Here is a 12590-nt window from a genome sequence, read left to right as displayed (position 1 = left end):
CACCTGCACTTCTCTGTCAATTCCATGGTGTGACAAATGACTCATTTCCGATGGAGATTATGTTGAAAAATATCTCAACATTTGTTCCATCTGTTCCAATAAATTTTTCCAATGAAATTGTGTTCTCTTTCTGTAAATGGCCCTAGGCAAACTTATTTTTCTTTTTTTACAGCTCTTGTAAATGTGCTTAAATGGCCAAAATTTGTGTAAGCACTTGTTTTGACATTATTAATATGGTGGAAGGAAACAAATAACTTCTATCTACCCCATGACAATGTTTGCTTCTTAGAAATCTGAAAAGAATGTACAGTAGAAGCTTGATTGATTATCAGTTGTAGTTGGGGAAAGGGAAAGTAAAGGTTTAATAGAAAATATGAAATGTCACACACGGCATATTGGGTACATTCTACAATGTCAGATGTTAAACTGCAACAGAAAAACAACATGGGTATCGTCTTCCAGCAGGATGGTGCACCACCTCATTGGACAAGAGACGTCCGTGATTATCTGGATGACACATTTGGTAACAACTGGTGTAGTCGTGGGAGGTCAATTATGTGCCCTCGAAATTTCTCAGACCTGACACCACCTGATTTCTTTCTCTGGGGTTTCGTGAAGAATGATATGTATGATCTCAGAGCAAAGATTTTCTCAGCTTTTGAGAAAGTTACCCTTGATATGTTAGACCACACATGGGTGGAATTATCCTCAAGATATGAACTGTGTCGTGTTCACAATGGTGGGCACATTGAGGTCTAATTTGGACAAAACTCCCATTCTTCTAGAATACATGTACAAATTATTTAACAATAAATAGTAACAGTTCTCATTTTGTCACGTTTTTATTTTATGTCTTCCCAAATGGCTCACCCTGTATACTTTATCAGTTATTTTAAGGATTATTAATGGTTGGTATGATGATGAATCTTTGCTTTGATATTTTGCAATGAAAGCACAAAAATCAGTACAGCACAATGTATAGTATCTGTTATTAACATTGAGATATTAGAAGTGTTAAAAACCAATAAGAAACTTTTTTTTTATTCAAGAAGTATTCATTTATGTAATTTTTTCCTTGATCTTTCACTTCTATTCATTAACAGTAGTCAAATAATGGATGAGAAACAATGAAATTAAACTGATTTATATCTTATAGAGTAAAGAGATATTTAAAATGCTTGTTTCAGATTTGTTGCTGCAGATCTCCAGAAGCTGTGTGGCGTCCTTCAGAATGCAGTTATAGTTCCTGTCCAGGGTGAAGCCTCTCCCTTCATATTGCCATCACTCAACGACGTTATACTCACGCAGCTCCAGGATGGCGTTCTTCATTCCATGGAGCTCTTGCAAAAAGTAAGCCTTTTACAGATTTCTATTATAATTTAGATAGAATTAGAATTTGCATCTAATGCGTGTTTGAAGCAGACTGTCTTAGTAATTATAAAAGTCGTCTATCATAGGTTAGACCAGATGGAAAGAACTGAAGATATAACTAGCCTATACTGGGAAGCAAGAAGGAAAATGATGTAACTACCAAGATCCGCTCGTTGGAAATCATCATCATTATGGAAAGAACTTACCCTTCTATCATTTTCTAGGTCATTGTATTGGTCTTTCGTGATATGTTCATAATTTAAGAGCATATATGGGATTCTGTCTTCAACCATTCTTCTTCAGTGGTCAGACCAGTTGCATTTCTTTGTGTATGTATCATTTTAAACTTTTAATTTTAGTGATTTTTCCATTTTTCTTATCTCCCCTATATATGACATTAATTGTAGAACTCGAAACTAATGTTGCACTGCACTGCTTACTGCTGAATGATTTGATTTAATTGATATTAAATTTTTCATATCACTTAATTTCAGGACCTTTTATGTGAAAGGAGAGGAGAACTATAAACCACATTGAGCTCTTTAGATTGCTCAGATAGTGCTTGGCATCCCTCTCATTCTCATCTCGTGTCCATGTCACCTCACTATTTCTTGAATATAGTTCTACTGGTGTGGCTGTAAAAAAGTACAATGACTTACACTTGCATGTAAAAAGGTCAGTAAATCTGAGTAATTCAGTACCCATCAATGAAACCTGCAAAGAAAGTCTCGTGTGCTAAGAATAATTGAAATTTTCGTTTTCAACTTCAGGTGTTCTTTTATGTTTAGGGTTGCACAGTCTATGTAGAAAGAAGTGAAAAGAATCAGTTCAAATTATAACTTTGTGACAAGTGGGGCAGTGTATTTACCCACAGCTACAAGTTATTGTTTCTATTTTACTTCCTCATTGAATATGAATATATTTGAATGGCAGATTGTGAAAGGAACCTAATTCACCTAATTGGTCATTTGAAGTTAAATGCATTTTTATATGCGCTGAGGATAGCTTCATTGTTAGAGATAAAAGTGGCCTCTGTCAGACATTCCATTACAGTGAAAAATATATGCGGTTTTTCAGGTTCTGTTTAAGAAAGAGCCTGAGTCAATGACTTAGGTACCTTTTTACACTTCGTGTTGCCTACACTGCAAAACACATCTGAAAACTTCAGTATATGATTTGAGACTCCCCTCAATGAAGGAAGGGAAATAGTCCTCATCGAAATGATACATTCAAAAGGCTTGCTGCTGCAGAATTGTACATCCACCTAAGACATTCAAACAAAAAATCAAAACTAATCGAGAATGCACTGGTCTATTATTTGATTATGTGGAATATTGATCAGCCTAAAATATTTGTTCAAGACATTTTCTATTATAGGCAACAGGGAAAATATTTTGTATTTTTAATTTAAAAACTGGTGTTGCTCATTACTACATCTATCACAAAAGATAAGCATACAAAGTTGCATCATCCCTACTGAATTAAATAATAATTATGTACCATCTACTGTTGATGAGCTTCATTTTTCTGCTGACAATTGTCCAGGGCAAAACAAAAAACACACAATTTCAAAAATTTCCCTGTACTTACAAAAAAATAACCCTTTAAAGTGCTGAATTAATACAATTCTTTCCTGTAAGGAGGCACTCTTGCAACCCATGTGATAGGAACTTTGCTGTAATCAAATACTCAATAAGAAGATGTGATAGAATCTGTTGAGTGAAAGATGTATGTGCCCTTCTTGAAGATGCCTTGAAGACATTATCATGCATTGTGACGATGGTGGTGGTGGTGGTCATGGTAATGAATTTTGAGACTCTGGCACGTCAGCCGCTTGGGCTTTTGTCGTTCTATCTCTGTATTCTTGATAAGTTTCAAAACCTTTCCTCCTATGTTGGGATCAATGACAGGTTTTCAAAGAGTTGGAGTGCCTTTCTCACAAGTATTTCACATTTAATCAGTATGTGTTTTGCCATTTGCACAGTATACAAATGAGATCTCCTTGAAAAGCTCCGTAGTTTGTAGGTATTTTCTGAAATGTCCATGTCCAGTAATTAACACAACCTCTCTCTTAAGTTTTCTTCTGTTCAGGTGCAGGAGATGTTTTATGACAGTTTGGTTGAGGCCTTCGACAAAAGTTTTGCTAAGAGATTAGCCAGGATATTTTGTCCATCTTTTCTGATGTTCTCTCCTAGTCTAGCTGGTCATGTCCAGTGTAGGAGCTTCATCGCAGCTCCACTAAGTTGTTCTATGACAGTTTTTGCAGAAATTGAAGATTTGAGTCTCGAAAGTCCGTTAAATGCAATATTTTGTTTTCATGAGATTTGATCTCATTCCTAATTCCGAGTTTTTCAACAAAAGCATGCTGAATCAGTGTGTGGGCAGAACCACAAAGATTCCTTTTCTAGTTGTTCATGTGAATCAGTCGATGGGCTCCACTTTAAGGAATAATCCAAGGTAGATAATGAATATATCTTTGACTGCTTAAGCTGGTAGACTGGATTCCACAAAAAAATTGACAGTCTTACGTGAAACGAAACGCAACGTAACTCCATCAGAGAGAGTGCAATAAAATGTCAGATTAGGTGGTTTTAGAATCATGACCTTTAATATTAGCAGATTATAAAAACGTACCTTTGTGAACTATTTGAAAAGAACATTCCCCTGTTAATCAGAGGTAAAACATAAAAATATTATATGGAAACAAATTACTTCAAGGTTGTATACGGTATGTGCCAAAAGAAACAATACTGAAAATCTTCCTTTGATACTGCACATATACGTATCGTATCCATGGTGAAGTTTATGCAGATCTAGCTTTCAGGTAAAGCTCCCTGTGAAGCAGACTTGAATAATTTCGAGGGAAAAAAATTGTTCTGGGGCCAGGTAACGATCCCTGGACCTTTGGATGAATGCACCAATGCTCTACTGACTGAGCTACCCAGGAACTTCACCCGACACATCTCAGTTTTTCCCTTTATATCCACATAACTCGAGTGGGCTGACAAGTCACTAGAAACCCACATCGAGTGCACACAAACACTGTGTGACTTGAAATTGTGGTTTTCTGTTAATGTACCTACAGTAACGTATATATTATGAAAATGTAGGTTTCAGGTAAAGCTCCCTGTGAAGCAGACTTGAATAAGGAACCCAGGAACTTCACCTGACGCTGTCTCAATTTTTCCCTTGAGACGGTGTCGGGTGAAGTTCCTGGGTAGCTCAGTCGGTAGAGCATTGGTGCGTTCAGCCAAAGGTCCCGGGATCAGTACCCAGCCCCGGAACAGTTTTTCCCTTAAAATTATTCATAGTAAAGTTTGTTTATCTGAGCTCATTGTTGTATTGTTGATACATAATACAGTGAAGATTTGCTAAAATAGTTCTCAAAACTGAGGAAAAAGTGTTTATTGTAGAGTATTATTTCCGTTCGTACGGGCTAGGATGCACAAATGGCCCTAGTTTGAAACAAGTTTAAGATGAGTTTCGTGTTAAGTTTCACAAAATTCTGTCAAGTAACGCGGTTTTGTTACAAGTTGTTGATAAATTTCACCATACAGGAAGCGTCCTCACTCAAAGAAAAGGCTGCACAAGTCAGTCTGTTATTGTAACAAATAATGATAATCATGGGCGGCTCCTGACCCAGGTGTTACAGTCTCCGTAAAGAAGTCTTCGATGAACAGCTTTGGTAATTGGTTTCAGTACAATGTCCATATGTCGAATGTTCAAGGGACTTGGTGGATATGCATATCAAATCCAGGTTGGACAGCATTTGAGTGATATTGATCTTTGTGCTAGAATTGTGTACTCTGCTTCAGTGTTAGCTATGATAAACGAGAATCCGACATTCTTGTCTAACATATGGTTTAGTGATGAATGTCTCATTCATCTCGATGGTTCTTGGTTTTGAACAGCCAGATGTTATTGTGGAAGACGATGGTGGACATCCTCTGACTGTTAACCAGGATCGGTATAGGAACCTCACTATCACACCATTTCTGAGGGATCTGCCACTTTCAGGAATTCATTGAAAAATATCTACAAGAAAATTTCCTCGTGCATCAATACTATACAGACATCATTTAATGCCCTGCTATGACAACGTGTTATCTTGTGATAGGCACGAAAATCGGGGTTTCTGTAGCTGAAACAACTGATGTAACTGGTAGATCCATAGCTAATATTGTCGACGTAACATTGCGCTGTGACAGAGAAGGTGAAACTTTTTTGCTGGCATGCGAGGTATTACAAGACAGTGCAATCCAGACTGTATTTGAACAGGCTACATCCCTGTTGTGGCTGCCGAGTAGCTCAGTTGGTAGAGCAGCTGGCTACGGACTGGAAGCTCCAGGGTTCGATCCCAGGTGGTGACAGGATTTTTTCTCGTTGCCAAACTTTCAGAACGGTCCAGAGGTTCACTCAGCCTCCTATAAAATTGAGTACCGGGTCTTTCCCTGGGGTAAAAGGCGGTCAGAGCATGGTGCCGACCACACCACCTCATTCTAGTGCCGTGGTCATGGAAAGCATGGGGCTCTACCTCCATGCCCCCCAAGTGCCTTCATGGCATGTTACGGGGATATCTTTACCTTTTACCTTTACCTTTTACATCCCTGTTGTGGTCTAATGGAATCCAGTATTTCAACATTGTCTTGCTGGTTACGGATTCTGCATCTTATATGATGAATCTATGTAGAGGTTATATTAAGAAGGTGACCAACAAAATTCAGAAATCATATCCAAGCATGTTTCATTTAAATTGCTTCACCCATACAGAAGTAATGATGTGGATTACTTTATATCCAATGTAGAAAAGATATTTCTGAAAGCTCCTTCAAGGTGTTAAAATTCAGGGAGGTAGCACATGAAATTCCTCTCCCTTCTCAGCCAATATTAACAAGTTGGATGCAGCTGTTTATTATTCTCAACATTATCACAAAATTTCTGAAGTGCTAAATAAGTTTCATGAGAATGTGAGTGCAGCAGTGAAAAATGCAAAATCCTTACTGTCAGATCAGCCATATACCAATTTAATTTTCGTCTCCGACAGTTTCAAAGAAATACCTGCAACCATCAAACATCTTGAATTGTCCACATTGACTGATGCACTCTAATTAGTGAAAGATCTCTAGAAGGAATTAACAGATTTGTCGGTGTCTTCATATCCTCTTCGTCAGCAAATGAGAGATTTTAGCCAAGGTAATTGAATGAATTAATATGTTCTATTAACATATTATTTACACAAATTTTACCCTGAATCGGTCCTGCGTCTAAAAATGCCATTACGTTCATTTTCTGTGTTGAGATTGTCATATCAAATTTGGAAGCAGTATTTTCTAAGTTATGTATAGCACGTTGAAGTTTGGATTCTTTTCTTGCAATAAATAATCTGATCGTCTGCAAATAATAATGTATCAACATGGGAATTTCGGCTTAGTGGCATTTCAGCATGAAAGTTGTCTCCATAAGTGAATAATATGGTTCATGTATATAATAAACAGGAGTGGAGAAAGGCCACAGCCCTGTCGGAAACCTCAATTTATGGGAGCCCAGGTGGAGAGTCTATTGATTTGTATAGCAATTTAGTTTGTCTTATATATATTATATATTGCAGTAATGAACTGATTAGGTACATTATCATTGACCAATATCTCGAGGAGTTGTTGCCTGTTAACTTTATCAAAAGCTTTAACGAAATCAGTAGAACCTATATGTGTTTCAATATTAAATTATCTGTATTTTTCAACTAACATTTTCAATGTGAAATAATTGTTGCAACAAGACCTTCCTTGTTGGAAGCCATTCTTGCTCAGGATAGGGACCGATGGCAGGCTTATGTGAAGGCGGCAATGAACCTCCGGGTTCCTTAAAAGCCAGTAAGTAAGTAAGTATCCTTTATCTTCTCTATTTTACAGACCCAGAAACAAAATTTGGGCCACCTGAGTTTTCCAAGTTCCAGTTATAACATACTGCGCATGTTCAGTAAGCACTGAGTATATTTGTTATAATTGGAACTTAAAAAATTCAGATGGCCCAAATTTTGTTTCTGGGTCTGTGCAACTGCATCTTCATTGTCATTTGACATTATTCCAGAATTTTTAATTCAAACACTTATCAATTCACAGTAGCAGATTTCACACTCTCGCTGGATTATTCCTTAGGCCAATTTTCTGTAGACATTCTTTGGGATTGTCATAGAATTCACGAATGCTTTCTGTCACTGACACAGCAGCCTGATTGTCATTCCTTTATCTAAGTTAAAAAAAATGTTTCTGATCTACATTCAAAGTAGGCAGTTTATAAGTCTCAGTGGCAAGTTCAGTTTATCCCGGAGAGTCATGTATGGCACATTGCAGACTTCATGGTGGTAGCAAAATACTTCCAGACATCTGCAGTAAAACAACTTCTAAAAATGCAACCTAACTCTCAAGAACATATATAGACTTTTCTAGTTCCTAATTTTATCAGTAGATGGCGATGTAATGCAGAAATCATGCACGAAGTTTCGAGAAGTTAGGTTAAATGGAATTCTCCAGCTGAAATGAAGTGAGTACAGTAAAACTTCTGTTATCAAAATATTGTGTTAGTCGTGTATAAAGAAATTGTACTGCATTTATGAAATACAAAATTTAAATATTACGTACAGTACAATTTTCAAACTCAACACTTTGAGGGCGAAACATAAAGGTAAACTAGAAGCAGTTCCGAAAACAAGTAATTGTCCTAAGCAGGTCAGAAGACATGTGAGCTGGCCAAACCATCCCTAGCAATAAGCAGACATGACATTGCTGCCAGAAAATGGTGCAAACACAAAATCCAAAAGAAAATTTCGGACTTTTTTTTTAAGAAATAGTGAAAAAGAAATATTAGATTTGGTGATTCTTCACCTTCTGTATGCATTGTATCAACTTTTTAAAAAAAGAATAGAACACAACTTATATGTCAGTTTCTAAACTATTAATCCTAAAAAGTGTTTACATTTATTATCCAAAATTTCGCTTATCCGAAATGGGGTAAGCCCTCTTTTTTTTTTTTCGTTTGATAGAGGCTTTATTGTGTATAATTTTTTTAAACAGGATATTAAATTGAACTGAAGTCTTACTTTCTGTTGTTGAATTCGTATAAAATCCACTTAGAATTTAAAAAAAAAGTAGACAAATTTTCACATGTGTTCTTCCACCAATAACCAGTACATTTTACTTAGAAGTTCTTAAAAGATACACAAGGGGCTCTACTATCACAAAACCGAAAATGCAGCCCCTACTATCTATATCACAGGAATTAAATTGCGTTTGCAACCAGTACAACTTTGTAGTAAGAATATTTTTACATTTCATTTATTGTATTCAATAAATCTTACATTAGCACTGAAGCTTTAAGATGTGGAACAAGTAAAAATTTTATAAGATTACAATTTTTTTGGCAAGATGAAGTGAGGTGAAATTGTCTGAGTTACGAAATTAGCCAAGTTTGCCCTGTCTTGAAGTTCATCACAATTATTGACTTCTTTCATATTTCTTTCTAATCATTAAGGAGCGGATTCGTATGTAATTAAATATTTTTTTACTTGTGATAAAACACAATTAACAAAGTTAAAAATTCCGAATATAAAGTTTCAAGTTTAAAATTCGAATTTTATTTCACATAAAAACATATTTTCACAAAAAAATTATGTAAATATATATTTTCAGAAAATCTATTATAAACACATAAATCTTGGAGTTTTTTTACTTAAATAATTTTTTTTACAAGAACTTTTAAATATTTTAAAACTAAATCAATTATGTCACTCAGAAGTATGTTATCTTTTTAAGAATTCTTGGTTGCTTTGTGTTTCTAAGCACTGTGTGGTGTATCCGTGATCCATTTTTGTAATAGTATTGCCTTAAGTTCTGAGAACTGCTAGGTAACATATCAATATTATTATTAGAGAATAAATTAACATGGACAAGAAGGAAAGATCTTGCAACACATAATTAGGAATGTTTATTGTTGCTGAAGATGATTTCATTCCACGCTTTGTTTGTGAAACACAACAGATAAGAGCTCGGGTATAAACATTATTTAATTTAAACAAATCTTCGCCTCTCGCTTATGCCTATCAAGTAAGGCAATACATCATGTTGTGATTCCCTGTGATCGGGCCATAAGCATAAGTTGCATAGTGTAGATGTAGTGGCGTCACTATAGGAAGCTTTTCTTCGACATTATCAGTCAGTAGCTAGAAACATTTACATTAAGACGTGTGTCTATTAACCCATTAAGATGCCTAAAATCAAATCGAGTTTAAGATCGCGTCTTCAGCAATATGTAGATGAATTTAAAAACATTTTTACTACCAACGGAAAAGTGTTATTTTGCCAACCGTGTGGAAAATCAGTAAGTGCAGATCAGTGCGCTCATGTAACCCAACATTTGTCTGGAAACAAGCACATTGCTGCTGCTTCATGTGTGCATTCATGGCAATTGCTAATAGGTGGACCAGCTTCTTCCAATGTAGGACCGTCAAAGTGTTTCTAATATTACTTAGATTTATGCAGAGCATTTGTTGCAGCCGATATTCCACTCCATAAATTAAATAATGTGGAACTTAAAAATATTCTGACTAAATATATCAACTTCGAACCTCCTGAGGAATCGACATTAAGGAAACATTCTCTCCCAAAATGTTACAAGGAAACTTTACAGAAAATTCGGTCAGTGTGCGAATTGAAAAGCAGTGGGTAAGCATTGACGAAACAACTGATTCAAGTGGTAAAAAAAGTAGGAAACGTTGTTATTGGTGTGTTGAAGAATGACAAAATTGCTTGTGAACATTCGTTTTTGCTAGCATGTAAAGAAATACCTGCAGCAAATCATATCACAGTAGCTATGCATTTACTATGGCTGAATGGGGTGAAGTATGACAGTGTGTTACTCCTACTTACAAATGGTGCAGCCTATATGAAAAAAGCAGCTGAAGGCCTTGTAGTGAGCTTTCCAAAAATGATACATGTAACATGTGTGGTCCATGCTCTACACAGGTTATGTGAAACTATGCGAGCTCTGTACCCCAAAATGGATAAGTTGGTGTCAAATAAAAAAGTGTGTAAAGTTGCTCAAGTATTTGAGGATATGCCTGTAGGTAAAATTGACGGTGTATGTGTCATTCCTCTCTTTAAATATGCATGTCTGACGTCCTGTGATGTGGAAAGATCGTTTTCACAGTATAAGTCGTTGTTCAGAGATAATCAGCATGCATTTGTGATGGAGAATTTGGAGATGACCTATGTTGTTCACTGCAATTCTTGGCCAACTACTAGCAACTGATACTCAAGTGTGGTTGGTGAGTACTTAGTAACATTTTTTTCAAGCCAAGTAAGGTATTTTTGTCATATTTAAAAAAATATATATTTTATCATTTTTAACAAATATTTTCGTACTTTTTAGCACAAAAAAATATATATATTTAAATTTTTTAGCACATAAAAATCTGCTCCCTACTAATCACAGACTCATTCATTTTTCAGTTTTCCAATACTGCATAACTTCTACAGTTGAAAAAAATAAATGAACAAAGCTAAAATAATGTTCTGGACTTTATGGATGTCAAAGAAGCAATAAACCGTATAATGAAAAAAATGTGTAAAATTATCTGCAGTATCCTCGTCCTCCTCATGATAGTCATTACATCCAAATTTGCTTGAAATATGGCTGAGGATGATGAATTTTTTAAGAGTAATAAAAGTTCTTAGCATAGGTTCCTTTGTACAAGAAAAAATTTAGTCATAACTGTGTCATAGATTTCTGTTTCTGAATAGAGAACTTTGCCGTATTTTACTCACACCATAATGAATCTTTCTTGTGATTTTACTTCCCTATCATTCTATTGTCAGAAGTAATAAATTTTCCCATTGGTGCTCATCTCAGAAAGTGAATTCAACGTTGTTACACGTAAGGTAAGGAGGTTCCATCATAGCCTTTTTATTTTTACCAGCAGCTTCTGTGTAATTTTTATTACTTACATACTTCAGTAGTTCTGTATTTCATTTGTGTTTGTCTAATAAAACTCCCTTAGTGTTGAGTTCAACATTGTTCTTTTGCCATGTAGTGTTATTAGTACTATATATTGTCTTGTTTATTTGCAGGAAGCCTTGGCAGGAGCAGAAAACATGAAAACAATGATTGCTGCAATTTTTCATCAGTTGCTTGTGTTTAGTAAATTTGCCTGTCAGCCACCTCCATATGGAAAGCTGGAAACAAAGAGTATTTCTCAGACGAAAGGCAGCACAGTAAGTATATGTATAGTGACTGAGATGGTAGATCTATAGAAAGTAAATAGTTTGATGAAAAATTGTACTACTTTATGAATATGAGTGTATTGAATTTCCAAGTTTATAGAACCCTATTTTACCCGAAGGTATATTAGGGCTGTAATTAAATCATACATATTATAGCCCTGTACAAATACTTACATAAAATATATACATAAGTATGACATAAAATACACATATTACATTAAATTTTTATGACATAATCAAATTATCATTATATTATATACAAATACGTAGATATGAGATAAATAGATATAATACATATGAACATGAATGTAAGAAATATACGACAATCACATCATATGTTTAGGTTTCATTCCATTCTACTGCACATTACAATGCCAGGTGTATACATTTTCATGTAATATTGAATTGTACTTCTTCTTACAGGCTGACTGGATTACAATGAACTACGTCCCTTTTGGTGAGAAGGCTCTCAGTATGGTAGTAAATTTGTATCAGGAAACTGCACATGACGTTTCTGTAATTCAGTTCAATATTCTGCACAATATTATCGAGGTATGTTATTCATTCTATATAAAGTTTAATAGATATAGAAAATTTCCGCCATCATCTCTGGTTAACTTACAGATGATAATAAGCCTGCACTACACAAGAGTCCTCGACTACCTGCACAGTAATCATTTTGTTACTTCCATCTTAAAGTAAATTTTGTGAGATGCTGTGGTTGTGCAAACTATAACTCTAGAAAGTAGGGGAAATGTATTATTTTTTACTCATTGTTTCTTGTTCACGTTAACACTTGTTTAAAACTTGAAACTATATTAGTTGAACCGTTAAAAGTGTTATAATTTAAACAGGTTATGTACCTTAGACAAACGGGTCCCCTTTTCGACACCAGTGCGGCATCTGTTTTTTACTGTTTTGTATTCTTCATTCTTTCGGTACATA

At 35.3% G+C, this 12590-nt stretch overlaps 1 protein-coding gene across 17 annotated transcripts in view; it reads left to right on the top strand.

The window, feature by feature from the left end:
- The window catches only part of mon2 (Mon2 homolog, regulator of endosome-to-Golgi trafficking), a 272572-nt gene that overhangs the window by 156248 nt on the left and 103734 nt on the right, over positions 1-12590 (top strand). For all 17 annotated transcript variants that reach the window (XR_011334650.1, XR_011334648.1, XR_011334647.1 and 14 more), the window contains 3 exons: positions 1188-1350; positions 11493-11636; positions 12069-12197. Coding sequence is in view for 9 of the 17 variants with exons in the window: in XM_069838580.1 (XP_069694681.1) it covers positions 1188-1350; positions 11493-11636; positions 12069-12197 (436 nt within the window). In the remaining 8 variants the exon portion in view is untranslated. The remainder of the gene's footprint in view (positions 1-1187; positions 1351-11492; positions 11637-12068; positions 12198-12590) is intronic.

This window comes from Periplaneta americana, chromosome 10 (assembly GCF_040183065.1).
Source record: "Periplaneta americana isolate PAMFEO1 chromosome 10, P.americana_PAMFEO1_priV1, whole genome shotgun sequence".
Classification (NCBI taxonomy): Eukaryota; Metazoa; Arthropoda; class Insecta; order Blattodea; family Blattidae; genus Periplaneta; species Periplaneta americana.
This window is presented reverse-complemented; position numbering and strand designations above follow the sequence as displayed.